The sequence below is a fragment of the Anolis carolinensis genome, chromosome 3 (genome assembly GCF_035594765.1).
Source record: "Anolis carolinensis isolate JA03-04 chromosome 3, rAnoCar3.1.pri, whole genome shotgun sequence".
NCBI lineage: Eukaryota > Metazoa > Chordata > Lepidosauria > Squamata > Dactyloidae > Anolis > Anolis carolinensis.
In genome coordinates this window covers 258,089,784-258,104,694 of record NC_085843.1, presented here as the reverse complement: position 1 = coordinate 258,104,694, position 14,911 = coordinate 258,089,784, and the positions used below count along the sequence as shown (strand labels likewise).

General features: G+C 38.9%; 2 protein-coding genes across 6 annotated transcripts in view; one reads left to right on the top strand and one right to left on the bottom strand.

The window, feature by feature from the left end:
• Positions 1 to 10,220, top strand: part of erich6 (glutamate rich 6) — a 40,131-nt gene extending 29,911 nt beyond the window's left edge. For all 5 annotated transcript variants that reach the window (XM_008106181.3, XM_062976673.1, XM_062976674.1 and 2 more), the window contains 5 exons: positions 1,755 to 1,900; positions 2,915 to 3,000; positions 4,895 to 5,053; positions 7,050 to 7,281; positions 8,602 to 10,220. In XM_008106181.3, the coding sequence (XP_008104388.2) occupies positions 1,755 to 1,900; positions 2,915 to 3,000; positions 4,895 to 5,053; positions 7,050 to 7,281; positions 8,602 to 8,862 (884 nt within the window). In that variant the 3' untranslated portion in view covers positions 8,863 to 10,220. The remainder of the gene's footprint in view (positions 1 to 1,754; positions 1,901 to 2,914; positions 3,001 to 4,894; positions 5,054 to 7,049; positions 7,282 to 8,601) is intronic.
• Positions 10,221 to 10,253: 33 nt separating this feature from the next.
• LOC103278186 (glucose-dependent insulinotropic receptor-like) lies at positions 10,254 to 11,312 on the bottom strand. Its single transcript, XM_016991930.2, has one exon. It carries the CDS (start codon positions 11,310 to 11,312, stop codon positions 10,254 to 10,256), a length of 1,059 nt encoding a protein of 352 aa, XP_016847419.1.
• Between the last annotated feature and the right edge of the window lie 3,599 nt (positions 11,313 to 14,911).

Sequence of the window (14,911 nt, the reverse complement as noted above, 5' to 3'; positions counted from 1 at the left end):
AATGTCACTTCTTGTAATTTCTCCCCTCTAATGTTACAATGAAACAACCTGATAAGTTAAATCCAGCATTTATCCTAGCTCAAGTGAATCCATTAAAATCAATGGGACATATGTACATAGTGGCTAATTAGGTCCCAATCAGATATAATACCACTGTTATCCTCCTCATGTGCAGTTCTGTGTCCAGTTCTAGGTACTGCAGTTTAAGAAGAGGATTACAAAGCTGGAATGTGTTCATCCAGATCAGTGGTTTTCAAACTGTGCCCCCCCCCCAGATGTTTTGGTCTTCAATTCTTCTTCAGAAATCCTAACAGCTGGTAAACTGGCTGGATTTCTGGGAGTTATAGGCCAAAACACCTGGGGACCCCCAGGTTGAGAATCACTGATCCAGATGGTGAATGGTCTAGAAACCAAACCCTGCAAATAGTTGAAAGAGATGGCCAAAATGTGATACAATAATCATTAATAACTATCTGGAGGTCTGTCATGTAGAAGAAAGAACCAACTTGTCTTCTACTTCTCCAGAGGGTTCAAATTACAAGAGCTGAGAATTATGATCAAACATTAGGAAAAACATCCTGATTGTAAGAGCTGTTCAACAGTAGAATAGAATACTTCAGAAGATGATGGATTCTCCTCATTTTGAGATTTTGGAACAGAGCTTGGATGGACACCACGTAAGATTGCTTTAGGATTAAATTCTTGCACAGGCAAGGGATTGAACTGAATGGTCCTGTTGTGGTTTGTGAAGAATCGAATGCTTCAGAGGATGAGGAAGGGGATTTTAGGGGTCTCTGGTGGGGGCTTTGGGGGATGGAAGTGGCAGGGAGAGATGTGTTAATGAATCTCCTGGGAGTTTTCAGGATGTCAGAGAAAAGGAAATCTGTTCCCATGAGAATCTGTTAAGAGTTTGCTCCTGAGAGGAATGTGGGGGGGAGTGTAAGTCTGTTACTAGGTCGGAGGGGCTATAGCTGCGCTGGGAGAATGTCAAAGACAGACTCACTTTTCCCAGTGGCTTTGAGATAAGCAGCGAAAAAAACAGGTATATGAGGAGTGATGTCATGGGAGGGAATTGAGGCTTTTAAGTGGACTTCAAGCATACAGCTGTTTGTAAGAACAACGTTGCCTTTCAAGTGGATACAACTCCCAAGTTCTATAGACTTGCTCCAAGTGTTCAAGTTTTGAATTGTGTGTTTTGTTCATGTTTTCTTGATTAAATTTCAAGCTTCTGGAATATAATTCCTGCTCAGGTTTTCATGGTTTTTGGTCTGGATTATGCTTTATTTTGTTCTCAAGTTCTGGATATCATTTTGATCAAGTATATGGATTTTCCCTTGTTTCCTTGTATCGCCTCCAAGTACAGTTCCAAGTTTTTGCATTCCTATGATTTGATTCATGGAACTGAATGTCACCTATACTCAGCAACTGTGGAGTTTCTGGATTTGTCTTTTGGATTGTACTTCTTTATTGTGCTTTTTCTTATCTTTAATGTTTTTCTTAATAAACTTTACTTAGTGGATTCTCTCGTCCCTGCATGGTGTCTGGGTGAATGGGTGTCCCATGGCTGGGGCACAACAGGCCCTTGGGTTCCTTTCCAAATGTGTGATTCTATAATTCTGAGATTTCAGTGGCTCTCCTCAGTTTCTCTAACAGATCTGAATGTTTAGTATATGCCTTTAAAAATCTGAGTTCAGTTATTTGCTAACTTGAACAGCTTTGCTTTAATAACATGCTTAACACTTTTGTTTCCTTAGACAATAAACTACTTAAAACAATTTCCTTCACCCTGTCCCAAGAGTCAGCCTGGACACGGAGGCCTATCCAATATTCTGCTAAAAGAGAGAGCCAAGATGTCAGCTATAGTATCTCTTACTGTGATTTTACCTTGGCTGGTGGAAAGGTAAGCACCTGGATATTTCCTATATTGGGACTTCTCTTTCTCTGGACTCTCTGCTTCCAGGATGAAGCTCTTTCCTACAGACCTAGGTTCTTACATCTCTTAAGAATATCTGGCAGAATTACTATTCCAAGAAAAGATTGGTTTCTTGAACACCATAGTTCAAGATCTGGTCTGACTTTTAAAATTACACATTAAGGTAAGGTAAAGGTTTCCCCTGATGTTAAGTCCAGTCGTGACCAACTCTGGGGGTTGGTGCTCATCTCCATTTCTAAGCCGAAGAGCCGGCGTTGTCCATAGACACCTCCAAGGTCATGTGACCGGCATGACTGCATGGAGCGCCGTTACCTTCCCGCCGGAACAATACCTATTGATCTACTCACATTTGCATGTTTTCAAACTGCTAGGTTGGCAGGAGCTGGGGCTAACAGTGGGCACTCATTCCGCTCCCAGGATTTGAACCTGGGACCTTTTGTTCCGCAAGTTCAGCAGCTCAGCACTTTAACACACTGTGCCACCAGGGACCCCTTACACATTAAATCTACGTGTAATTATATAGAAGTGATATAACATCTTGTGTCCGAATCGATATGATCATCCAAAGCCACAGCATCTATGTGTGCAGTCCCACCACCACCAATTGTAGTACCACACTGTTCATACCATTTAAAGAGGATGAATTGTAATACAATGTAAGTATGTATAGAAGCTGGATTCATCAAGGCAAAGGTTTGTCTTATGACTCCCAGAATGGCTTTCCAGTGGATTTTGAGAGTTGTAGTCCAAAATTTAAGATTTCCCAGCCACAAGGCTACAGGATTACAGAGTTTATAGAGGTAGAAGATTTGAAAAAGGTAGCACCAATGATCAAATTTTCAAATGGAATCGATTATTGTTTAGTTTTACCCTATTCACTTAATATAATTTAACACCTTGATCTATTTTCTATTGATCTATTTAATTTATTATAATTTGTTTTGATCTCTGGTTTTAACCTTTTTTTTCTTTCATGTGCAGTTAGTGAAAAACCAATTCTTACAACAATACTACAAAAATGGCGTGAAGTTTCTTACAATGTTTCCAAATGGCTCAGCTCAAATCTTGTATCCTTTTGTGCTCATCTACAAGGTTGAGTGCAAAGGACTGCAGTAGCAGACTTGGCACTAAGGCAACCAAATAATCTTTAAAATGTCAAGGAAATCTTCCTTTGTCCAGGTTTTAGTCTCTTAAATCTTTGTCTTCACTGTGCCTGGTGTTTGCTGTATAGTATTCCACAAGAGATATGTTCCAAGAGACGCGCACACCCCGATGCCAAAAAATTGGATAATAGTGAACTCTATATTTGAGTATACTTGGGTGAAAAGCAAAACACATAATGGCTTTAAAGGACCTACAAACACTTCTGAGATAGAAGGTGCGGTAAGCATAGCATTGGATCTTAGATACGTGGGTTGTACTGTATTTTTATAAGCAATTTTTCTGCATATTTAAGAACATTTTATCGTACTGTTTATTCTGAAAACGTCTCAGAGTAGTAAAATAGATACAGAGAAACCAGTAACTAAATATAGTAAAAGCCCGCTCGTCCGAGCCTCCGTGCAATCCGAGTGGGTGAACGGGGCGAGCGCCGTGTGCATGTTGCTAGGTAGCTTGCTATCTACCTAGCAACACACACGGCTGGCTCCTTCACCACGCCGGGCACCGGTGTTGCCGGCCCCTGGCGTGACGAAGGAGCCGAGGCACAGGCGGGTGGGTGGGTGAACGGGGAGGGCTTTAGCGGCCCTCCCCTTCCCTCGCTCAATGGCTGGCCCAAACGCCCGTCGAACGGAGAGGTTTCCTCTCCGTTCAGTGGGCGCTTGGACCCAGGGAAGTGGGAAGTGTGCCGCTTCCCTGGCTCCAAGCGGCCACCAAAGGGAGAGCAAGCCTCTTCATTTGGTGGGTGCTTGGAGGGAAGCGCCCGCTAAATGAAGAGGCTTCCTCCTTTTGGTGGCCACTTGGAGCCAGGGAATAATAATAATAATAAAACTTTATTTATATCCCACCACCATCTCCCCACGGGGACTCGGGGCGGCTTACATGGGGCAGTGGCCCAAACAACATAAAAACAAAATATAAGCAACACAATACAATCACAATATAAAAAGATAAAACAATAATACAATATATCAATATAAACAACAATAGAGGATAAAAATTTCATTTAAAACACATAAATGGTAAGACTGTAATAAAAACAGGATAAATTATTAAAAACCCACTGGGGCTGATTAATTAATGACTATCTCCGAAGGCCTGCTGAAACATCCAAGTCTTCAGTTGCTTCCTGAAGGAAGGTAGAGAGGGGGGGTGTCGCTTCCCTGGCTCCAAGCGGCCGCCAAAGGGAAAGCAAGGAACCTGGTAATCCGAGTGATCCGAGTTGACTGAGCTGAGGTCCGCCTGTTTAACTCGGACTACCGAGGTTCTACTGTACCATAAAGGAATCATAAAATGATTAATTCAATAAAGTAAGTAATAATATTAAAAGAACTGACTCTCCCAATAGGGAAATTATTGGGAAAATCCCTGGAGGAACAAATATATTTTTAGTTGATAGAAATACCTAATACTTGGAATCACTCTAGTTTCAATGGGAGATCACTTCATGTAGTAAGTCCCACAACAGGGAAGGCTTTTCTCCATTCTACAACCAAATTTAAATTATCAGCAGGGTGGTAACCGGGGCATCTCTTTCAGTGCATTAAGGTCAGGACATTATGTGCAAATCCCCCCCCCCCCAATCCTTCATTTGCTGTGTATATGCAAATATAGATGTTCCAAAATCTGAAAACAAATCAAAATCCAAAAAAAATGTTTTTTGAGATAATTAAGATACGTATTTGAGATACTAAGAGTGTGCAAACATAAATAACAAATTCATCAAAACTATCTGCATGCCCTGATAATATGATAGAATTCTTAAGCAAGTCAAAGGGTCAGAAAAGCCTTATCAGCAAGCAGCTATCCATCTGGAAATCTGGCAATAATGCTTATACCAAAGAAGGAGAATGCACCCTCCATTTGTATAGTTCAAGAAGACAAGTCTGAGAATGCAGAAATTCAAGCAGTATTTGATTCAAGTGGTAGAGGGACTTGCTATCATCCAAATGGAAATGTGTGGTAAGTTGATTTAAAGTTAATGTGGGGAAAATTCAGCCTGGAGTTCGCTGTATTGTATTCTCCTAAACTATGTAAGTTGTGTCATTTAATGTGCTGAGGAGGAGAATACCAGTGAGTAATGCACAGATATCTATAACAACATAAAACAACAATGTATGTGCGTATACACTCTTACATTACTTGCAAGAAATGTAACAAGGATATACGTTCTACAACTCTGAGAGTAAGTCACTTCAAACTGTATTATTTATAATGAAATTACTTCCAAAGTATCAAAAATAAAGGTATAAATCTTATATCAAAATCCAACAAGGGGTATCATGTTCAAGGAGTAAGTAACAGACATAAAGCGAAGCATGTGGATACAACCAAGCCCATATTATCTAGTGTAATCAAGCATAATAAGATAAAGACAGGCATAACACCCGAAGAAGTTATAACGAAACAAGGGGAACAACCCAGGAGACATTGTTGTGTTCCCATTCTTGGTGTTGTGAGTCAAATGAAGAATCCCTTTTAATATAGAAGTAGTTATTTTGGAAGCTGAATTTCTCTACTATGATTGGGATTGGACTCAATACTTTATGCAGCTCCAGGACTAATATGGGCTTAGTTGTATCCACATGCTTTGCTTTATGTTTGTTACTTACTCCTTGAACATTATACCCTTTGTTGGATTTTGATGAGATTTGTATCTTTACTTTTGATACTTCAGAAGTAATTTCATTATAAATAATACAATTTGAAGTGACTTACTCTCAGGCAGAGTTGTAGAAAGTATGAGGAAAATACCAGACCAAAAAAAAAAAAAAAAAAAAAAACAGTCTTTACAGTTTGGAATGTATTCTGCAGAAAAAACAGATTTGGGATTTTTGCACAGGAAACATGATTTCTACGCAGAAAATGCTGGGTTTGGACATAAAAAGTCCACATGTGCTGCTTTGCACTAAATAAGTCCCAAGGAGCAAAGAGTCTTGGAAAATTGTGCAGTTTTTGAACACATCCTTTCAGAAAGAAGAAGAATAGAAATTCATTCCCACCTGTGAGAACAACGTTTATGAAGATTTGCATATCTATTTTTGCTGCTGCAGACTAACACAGTTACACTTATGGAAGCAATTAAACATTATTCAGCTAAGCAGACAGTGATCTTAACATTTATATGGGATGACTGCATAAGCAAGTGGTCTTAAGCAGGAGGGAAATGAGCATTATGGGGAAATCCAAATTCTATAGGTTACTGATAGCTTAAACCTGGCATCAATTCAGCATCGCCACAGAGTAGTGTAAATGCCATCTCCTTAATTACTTTAAAGCCCTGCAGCTGCCTTGGAGAAGCATCTGCCAACACATGCCTCTGCCCCCATGGCCATAGCCAGCCATAGCTATAGCCATACACAAGATGAAGATATCAGCATTGAGATCAGTGGGGGATCAGCACTTCTGCTTATGGGGGGAATTGCCAGATGCTTCTCAGATCCTCGTTGCAATGTATAAAATGGCCATGCAAGGTGGCTTTGGAGCCGTTAGGTACATTTTAGGAGGGGGCTATGAAAGCTGGAAAAGTAGGAATACCAGTTCCAGCAATGCCCAGAAAAGGACCTCTGAAATCCTATATTATCATTATGTAGCTTTGTGCCTAGCTATATAGCTAATTGAACACCTTTATGGAATTGTAAAGGTGCATAATGAGGCACTGGCAAACACCCATTGCATATTGGGCACTCTGCTACATAGTAACAACAGCAGCACTCTGCTGGATACAGATGTTACACAACTGCACAATTCTATTTCTGGTAGATAGAGGTCGATTTATGATGATGTAAAGGAATATCGAAACATATACACACATATAAGTGACAGGCGGATGTTTCTGACCTCTAGCTCCCAAATGTGTTACACATTTTTCCATTCTTGGACATAGGTAAATCTGTGGCTGTAGTTGTTCCTGTTTCCTATCTAAAGCTTTCCTGAAATGATTGTTTTCCACTTTTAGGATTAATATAACAATTCGTGGAGGCCATTATTCAGACCAAGATGGCAGCAAAGTGAAAGCCTGGATCTGGCCAAATAACTTGCAGAAGAAGAGTCCTAGAGCATTGTTTAAACCAATTTTTCTTGCCTTGAACCTGAATGTTGGTGTGAGAATACTAATGCAAGATAAATTAGCCATTTCTTTTCTTGCAATGGGGAAGCAAGCAAAAATCAGCATCGGAACAAAAATAGAGGTACTTTATTTTGTAGGGAATGGAGGGAATCAGGGTTGTTGTGTGTTTTCCGGGCTGTATGGCCATGTTCCAGAAGTACTCTTGAACATGGCCATACAGCCCGGAAAACACACAAGAACCCTGTGATTCCGACCTTGAAAGCCTTTGACAACACAATGGGGGAAATGTAGAGTGTATAATTATGCATAATTGGGCAAGAAATGAAGGATTACTTTGTGGGAGAATGGAAAATATTTCAAAGAGAAAGACACATATGGGGCATCTTGTCCCATCTGTCAGAGGACAAAAAATTAACCCTACATCACTAGAAGCTGTTCATTTCGATTCTACAGAATATTTACTATTAACAGTCAAATTGGCTTTGACTTACGGTAATTATTATGAATGAGATCCCTCCAAGAGCCCCACTCATCAAGGACCCTGTTCAGTTCTTGCAAACTCCAAGCCATGGCTTCCCTCTTTTTCCTCCTCCCGCTTTCCACTTCACTGATCATTATCTTTTCTACTGAGTGACATTGACTCATATGTCCAGAGTACAAAAGCTTCATTTTAGTCATAAATTCTAGAGTTCAGAGTTGATTGGTTCTAAGACCAATTCATTTGTAATTTTTAGCAGTTCATAGTATTTTATTTTCTCCTGCATCCCATTTCACGTGAGTTGATTTTCTAAAGAATATAAATGTATAGAAAAACAAGTGTCATCAAGAAACAGAAGAAAAAGAAGTGAAGCATTTATTAAATGTAAAACATTCAGGTTGAAAATACCTAAAGGTGCTCAGCCATACATACATACATACATACATACATACATACATACATATATTTAAATATATATATATTTAAAAAACAAGTATTTCTGCAGCTGCTCTGGGTAAATTTGTGTCTTCATTGATTGCTATGCCTTCCATTTGAAGGTGATGCTTTTGGTTAAATGATCAATATAGCTAAGTGACCGATAATCTGTTTTGTTGATTCTAAATTTTAGGAATTTAGCAAGAGACTGAATGACAGGTGCTGATGTAAAATGATATGACCATCAACTGTTAGGAATATGATTGTTATTAATTATATGCTATTTGTTCAAGGTATCTTTAGTAACTGATGGTTATGGCTGTAGATCAATTTGACTTGTTTTTGAATTTAAGATAACTTAAAAATCACCAGGAAATGATTGGAAGATCAGCTGTTTCCACATCAAAAACATTGTTTTTAAAAATGTGTTGCTATTCTGGTTTTATTTTTAAACAAGTTATTGAATATCTATTAGTTGGAAGCACATAAGCCTTAAAACATTGTCCATTTCTTTTTGTTTCCTTTAAGCTACTTCCTGGTCATCATCCGTGGCCAAAGTATGTATCTGAAGATGATTTGCTACTATTTGCCAGCAGAATAAAAATTCTCCGTATCTTTGCAAAACTGCATGGATGCTTAGATTTTCCAACCAATGACTGGGGGCCAAAAGTCCAACTCCCTTCATACATTTTGAAATGGGCTGCAAGATTAACAAATCTCTGCAAAGACTGTGAAATAAGCACAGCTCTGGACAATTTAATTGCAGAAATAATAAATTCACCAGCGTGATCATCATCAAATTATATGAAGATACTAGCTTCATTGTTGTAAGGAGTATCTATAACTATGTTGGATTCTGTATGAACAGAAGATCAGATTGAAATATTTAGTAAGCATTTTGTGTATCTTGGACACAAAACATGATAAACTATCTGGTATCTTCCTGAAATATCAAGAACATACTCGGAATGCCCTCAGAAGTCAAAGTGTTTCAGCAAAACATCTTAAAGCCAATAAATGAAGGAGCCAAATACGGGAATGAGGAAAGAGCTTCAGTGTGTAGTCACGACTCATTTAAGATGGACAGGGCATAAAAATAACCTGAAGGAATGTTATAGCATTACTTTAGCCAGTACATCTCCTAGTTTTTTCCTCTTTAAAAATGATGTCTGTACTTAAAAAATAAGAACATATATCTAAGTAATATCCCCATATAGCTGATGATTGGTTGAAGGTGAGTTTATTAGTTTGGCTTACGTTTATTCAGTGAGACCACTCACCGGTTTCCTGCAGTATCTGATGTTCCTGCTAACTACCACATGCAGATAGTACACATCTAGGAGCCGGCAAGTTACTTGACAAAACTAATCTGATGCAGGGAAGAGTAAGCAAGTGGCACTACACTACAACCAGCTATACTTTTGAAAATTGTTTTTTGGCAGCAAGTAATGGTTTATAAAATCACCCACTAATATTAATCATTCCTCATTAATGGAGAGCCATCCAAGGCATATAGTTTACAACTGAGATTTTCCTCACAAAGCAAGTTTGTGTCAGGACCACCTTTCTGAACATATGCAGGCTTTTGAGCATCAGAAAGCTCTTACTCTTAACCTGAGAAAAAGCTAGCTTTAATCTGTCTTTCTCAACACAGGAATGAGGAACTGTTGATCTTCAGATATTTTAGACTACAATTCCCACAATTTCTTACCATAGGTTATGGTGGGCAGTGCTGATGGGCCTTGTAGAACAAAGCACCTGGTCTCCACCCTTGTTTTAAGAAAAGGGACCTACCAAAGACATACCTGATTCAATTGCTTGCTGAAGAAAAAGAGGACTTTATCGAAGAAACTGAAGACAGACTTTACCGCTTTACACTGTGTCCAAGTCATATGTAAGAAAATATTCTGCTTTTGGCTGTTTATCGACAGTTTCCAAAAAGTACAGCTGTTGTAAGACAATAACTGTTTTTCCAGTTTTAAGCTATTCATTATACCTTTACTATTTAAATCTTACTGAATCCATCTTTGTGTTCTTTGCATCAATGGCTGACCAGCCAGTAAGGCAGGAGATAAAATATACATCCAAATATTGGGTCACAATTTTATCTATTCACCGATTATCAAAATACAGGAACTATCCACTTATTCAAGGCTGAGTCTTGCTCATTTTGCCTGGGTTCAGGAAATCGAGAACACTGTTCTGCAGTCTGCAGAACTCTTGCCAGGAGCCGAGTCAGAGGCTTGATCCTCAGATGAATCTTGTCTCATGGATCTCCCAGAGGTTGAATCACTATGGTTTTTGATGTTGAAATGGGCCACTACCTGGCCAAAAGACCTGTAGGGCTTTATCTGTCCTTTCCCTTCACAGTTCATCAGCCTGGCGAGCTGAGTTCTTATATCCTTACTGTACAGTGAATAAACAAAAGGATTGATCAGAGAGTTTGTTTCTCCAAGAAGGAACAAAACGTTCTTCAACACTGGGGCCACGGTGCAAGATGTACAAATAGCTTTCACGATGGCAGTCAGGTAATAAGGGCCCCAGAAAACGATGAAACAGATGATCATGATAAGGACAGTCCTCAGTGCTTTGAAATGGCGAAGATGAGCAATAAAGGTATCTGCACGCAAGTACGCACGCTGGATCTGCTTGTGCTGTAAATATGCTATCCTACCCACTGCGATATGCAAACAGACCAAGGTCAGCAAGGCAGGAACAAAAATACCAAAACAGATTATGTATAAGTATTCATTCTGAGCAGCAGACAGAAGACCACACTGACCCCCTGTATAATTGCTCTGCTGCAGTTGTGGGGAAATCAGTGGCAGGTGTCCCACCAAGAAGGCAACAGTCCATAAGACAACAAGAGAGAAGATTATACGTTTCTTGTTCATCAGAGTATGGTAATGGAGGGGCAACCTCACAGCTAAGTATCTGTCCAGAGAAACCAACAGCAAGGTTAGGATGGAGCCAATGCAAGGAGTAATGCTCATGCAGATCCGCAAGAGACAAAGAGAAAGACGTGTGTCAAATAGTGCATCTGTTGCATCATCCAAAGCATCCCCAATGCACATGACACCAACCAGCAGATCAGCAGCTGCTAAATTAAGTATGAAGACATAGTTTCTGCTTGGACGCTTCTTCTTCAGCTGACAGATGACGATGATGACAAGTAGGTTGGTAGATGGGATGCAGATACTTAACGCAACGTGTAGCACTGCATATGCAATAGAGGGCATCTTCTTTAGCAAGCTGAGAAGAACATTGGGTTTAAGGTGTTTCCTGCACATGCAATATATATTTAATCCACAAGAAGCAACATCAAGTTGGAAGCAAATTTGTACTTCTGTTACCAAGTTGCTGAAGTCACAGCAAAAATAAAAACCTAGTAGCTAGAATTCTTGCTCTGCTCTCAAGATGATTCTCTTCAAGTTGATGGGAAATTGTCCAGAGAGGAATTGGTAATGCTGTTGCAGCTACCAGCTTCTTGTTTTCTCTTAAGTCAATACTGGTTCTTCCTCTCAGAGAGATGTGTTTGAGGATGCACAGAGGACCCACGTCCTGTCAGCTGAAAGCTTCCAGCAAAATGATTTCATTTGCCAGGATGAAAGGAGGAAACAGCTAGGAAGAAAAGCTTGTTTAATCAATTTCTGAACCTGTCTTTGACGCAGAAAGATAAGGATGGACTAGCAAACAAAGCAGATGTAATGTTATCCCACCCCACTCCATTAGGCATCTCGAATGAGCATGCAGTAAGATCATTTGCTTTGTGCATGCAGGAAAATGATCCAATGTCAGGAGGGTATTAAAATATAAAACATGTCAATGAGGCCACTGATTATTTGATCCTGGGAGGAAAACATATTTCAGTTATAATAAAAATAGGCTTTTCCCCAGTTAAGTGGCTGATGGATGTCAAACATATGGCTCAGCATGTAAACAAAAAAGCTCAACAGAGTTGAAGCTTTATTATCCTTGTTGGCTTTGAAGATTTGTTATATGGTATGAGAAAATGATGTGAATGTACCATTTTAATCCTCATACAGCAGGATACCTATGAACACTTTTAAAAATCAATTGTTATCTGTTCTTCAGGGTTTTTTTCTTGAAGAGGGCAGCTATATTAAATGGAACAGTATTATGACCAATATTAGTTTAACAGAAAATGAACTATATCCAATTGTTAATCCAAACGTTTTGTTTATTAGAAACACTACTTCATTGGGATTTATGCTGAATACTGATTTACCAAATTCCCATTAATTTTGTTGGTCAGCTCTAGTTGGGATAACAACTGAATTTATACTTGTTTTCAGATCAAATGCTGGTGTAAAACATGTAAAGATTTACAGTATAGTTGTAATTTATCTTTTAAAAAGGGTACGACTTTACCGATACATCTACTATTCCCCTATAAAAACCCATTTTTATGTCAGTCAATTACCTTAACTTAAATAAATGCAGATTTACACAGATTTGAGAAACTAATATGGTATTTCTATTGTATTTTTCTAGATACACAAGAATTCATGTTGTGGGTGTGTGTATATAAATAACCATATGCTTAAAACTTATGGCTTATGTACTTTGTCTCATGAGTCGTGGAGATGAAAGCAATATAGTAACTAAAGCAGTTCACTTGGTTCCTACCCAGCTTACTATCTCATCCAGTGTTTTTTCACTATTGAAACAATGACTTTTGAACAACTCCAGATCATGCACCTACGTTACTTTCTCTGCAACCATGAAATCTTAGTTTGATGGTTTCCTTACAGTCTCCATTGTCACACCAATGTTCATGAATGAAAAGCTACTTCATACAAGTGAAACATTTTCAAATAGGACCCATTGCCATCCATCATGATTCCATGTTTTTATCCATCAGGTATACAATGGCTTTGTGGACTAGGCTACAGAGCACCATTCTGAATAGTGATGGTCTTAATTCCTTAATTACTAGTTAGGAAACGAGTCCAGACATGTGTTGTATAAACATGACAGTGTAATAGGGTGATGAACCAATTTGCATAAATCTTCTTTACCTGAGACAATGGTGGAAGCTGAGGTAGGAAAAGGTGATTTCAGCTGTTACTGAGATTAGACTTATTCCTGGTTATTGGCATCATCACATTTACAGCAGAAGTAGGGAAGATGTAGAGGACTGATATAGTTGGGGTTTGGGCAGGAGATATAAGATTCAAACTGCCCCAAATGTACAGGTACATCTATCTATATAAATGTCAAAGTACGTTTGTCTGCCTGCCTGCTTGTACCACAAAGGCTGTTACTAGGTGAAGTGGCCCTCTGTGATGTCGCTGGGAAAGAAAAGTGACGTGTACGAGGGGGAGGTGTGAGGGAGGATCCACACTGAGAACCTGCCCACCATTGCGAGAGTATTGTCATGAAGACATTTTGCTGTAAGCCCTCTCAGAGCTGGGGGACAGTGGTTCCAACAATACCTGTGCATATACACTAGTTAAAAATACTTGAAGTTTTTTTCAGTGCCGCTCAATAATTACCATGATAGCTATTAAAGGAAGAAGGTAGGAAAACAGTTCAAAGTGTCACAAAGAGATCCATTTTTCTCAATGCACAGTTAAATTATCTAAAGTGGCAGGATTCAATTAAATTCTCTGAAGTTGTGCCAGAGCAAGGTGTAAAGGTTTGGCTGAATTTGTTTGGGGGAAATCCACATCACCTGAAAAATATTCCATTTTTGTGACTCTTGTAAGCAGAGAAAAATAGAGAAAAACAGATAGAGAAAACTGGGTGCTTAACAGAAAACCAGTCTGTATCTAGTACTAGAATCAGTTAAAACTACATTCACCGTCTTTGGACAAAGTGTTCTGAGGAATGATAAATACATATAAAATAACTTTAAAAGGGAGACATTTACTGCTCACAGCCACAAGTGTGTTTTACTGCTATATTTAGCTAACCACATAGAACTGCTTTAACTCAGCCTTGCTGTAATACGATGCCAATTTATCTTCTGTCCAAACAGTCTATTCATTAAGTTCACATTTATTGCAGATTCTGATTGTATGTTGACCATCCCAAGATAGACATCACTAGGGTTTCAATAATAGCTCTGCAAACAGTGTTTTAAAGGAGTTTGTACCTTTCAACAGTTTCTAAGCAATTTCCACAGTACCAGTTGGCATGTTTTAGGAGGCTTTGCCTATGCCTTGAAAAGGTTAGCTATTTTTGACCACAGAAATGATACTACAGTATAAGATGTATAGAGCCATTCTGAAGAACTTGGTAATGCTTTTTGTTAGTAATTGCTCAAGAGGTTCCAGATGCCTTTTTATTTATTTTTTTTAGAAAAAGCAGTGAGATGAAATTAGGGAATGTTATCTAAAGTAGTGGTTCTCAACCTGGGGTCCCCAGATGTTTTTGGCCTACAGCTCCCAGAAATCCCAGCCAGTTTACCAGCTGTTAGGATCTCTGGGAGTTGAAGGCCAAAAACCACCTGAGTACCTCAGGTTGAGAACCACTGATCTAAAGTATTTGGAAGCTAGGAAATGAAGGTGAGAAAATGAAGGCTCAACTTTATTTGGCATTTGAAAATGCCAGATGTTTCTACATTTTTTAAAAAAATGTAAACTATTACATATCTAGTATGGTTTGGATTATGTCTGTCCACACCCAATTAGAGCTGATAGTTTTCATAGTAATAACTATGTAACCCTCTATCTGCAACTACATCAATGTAACAGAATATCCTTCTAGAGCTGGCAGAATACTGTTAATATTTGAAACTGACCTCTTCCAGACAGATAACAAGGCATCCTGTACTGTTCTACAATATCCTCCATCAAAGTAAATATTTCAC

Coding starts and splice junctions, on each gene's coding strand:
- LOC103278186 (XM_016991930.2), bottom strand. CDS start 11,312: ATGCCCTCTATTGCATATGCAGTGCTACACGTTGCGTTAAGTATCTGC.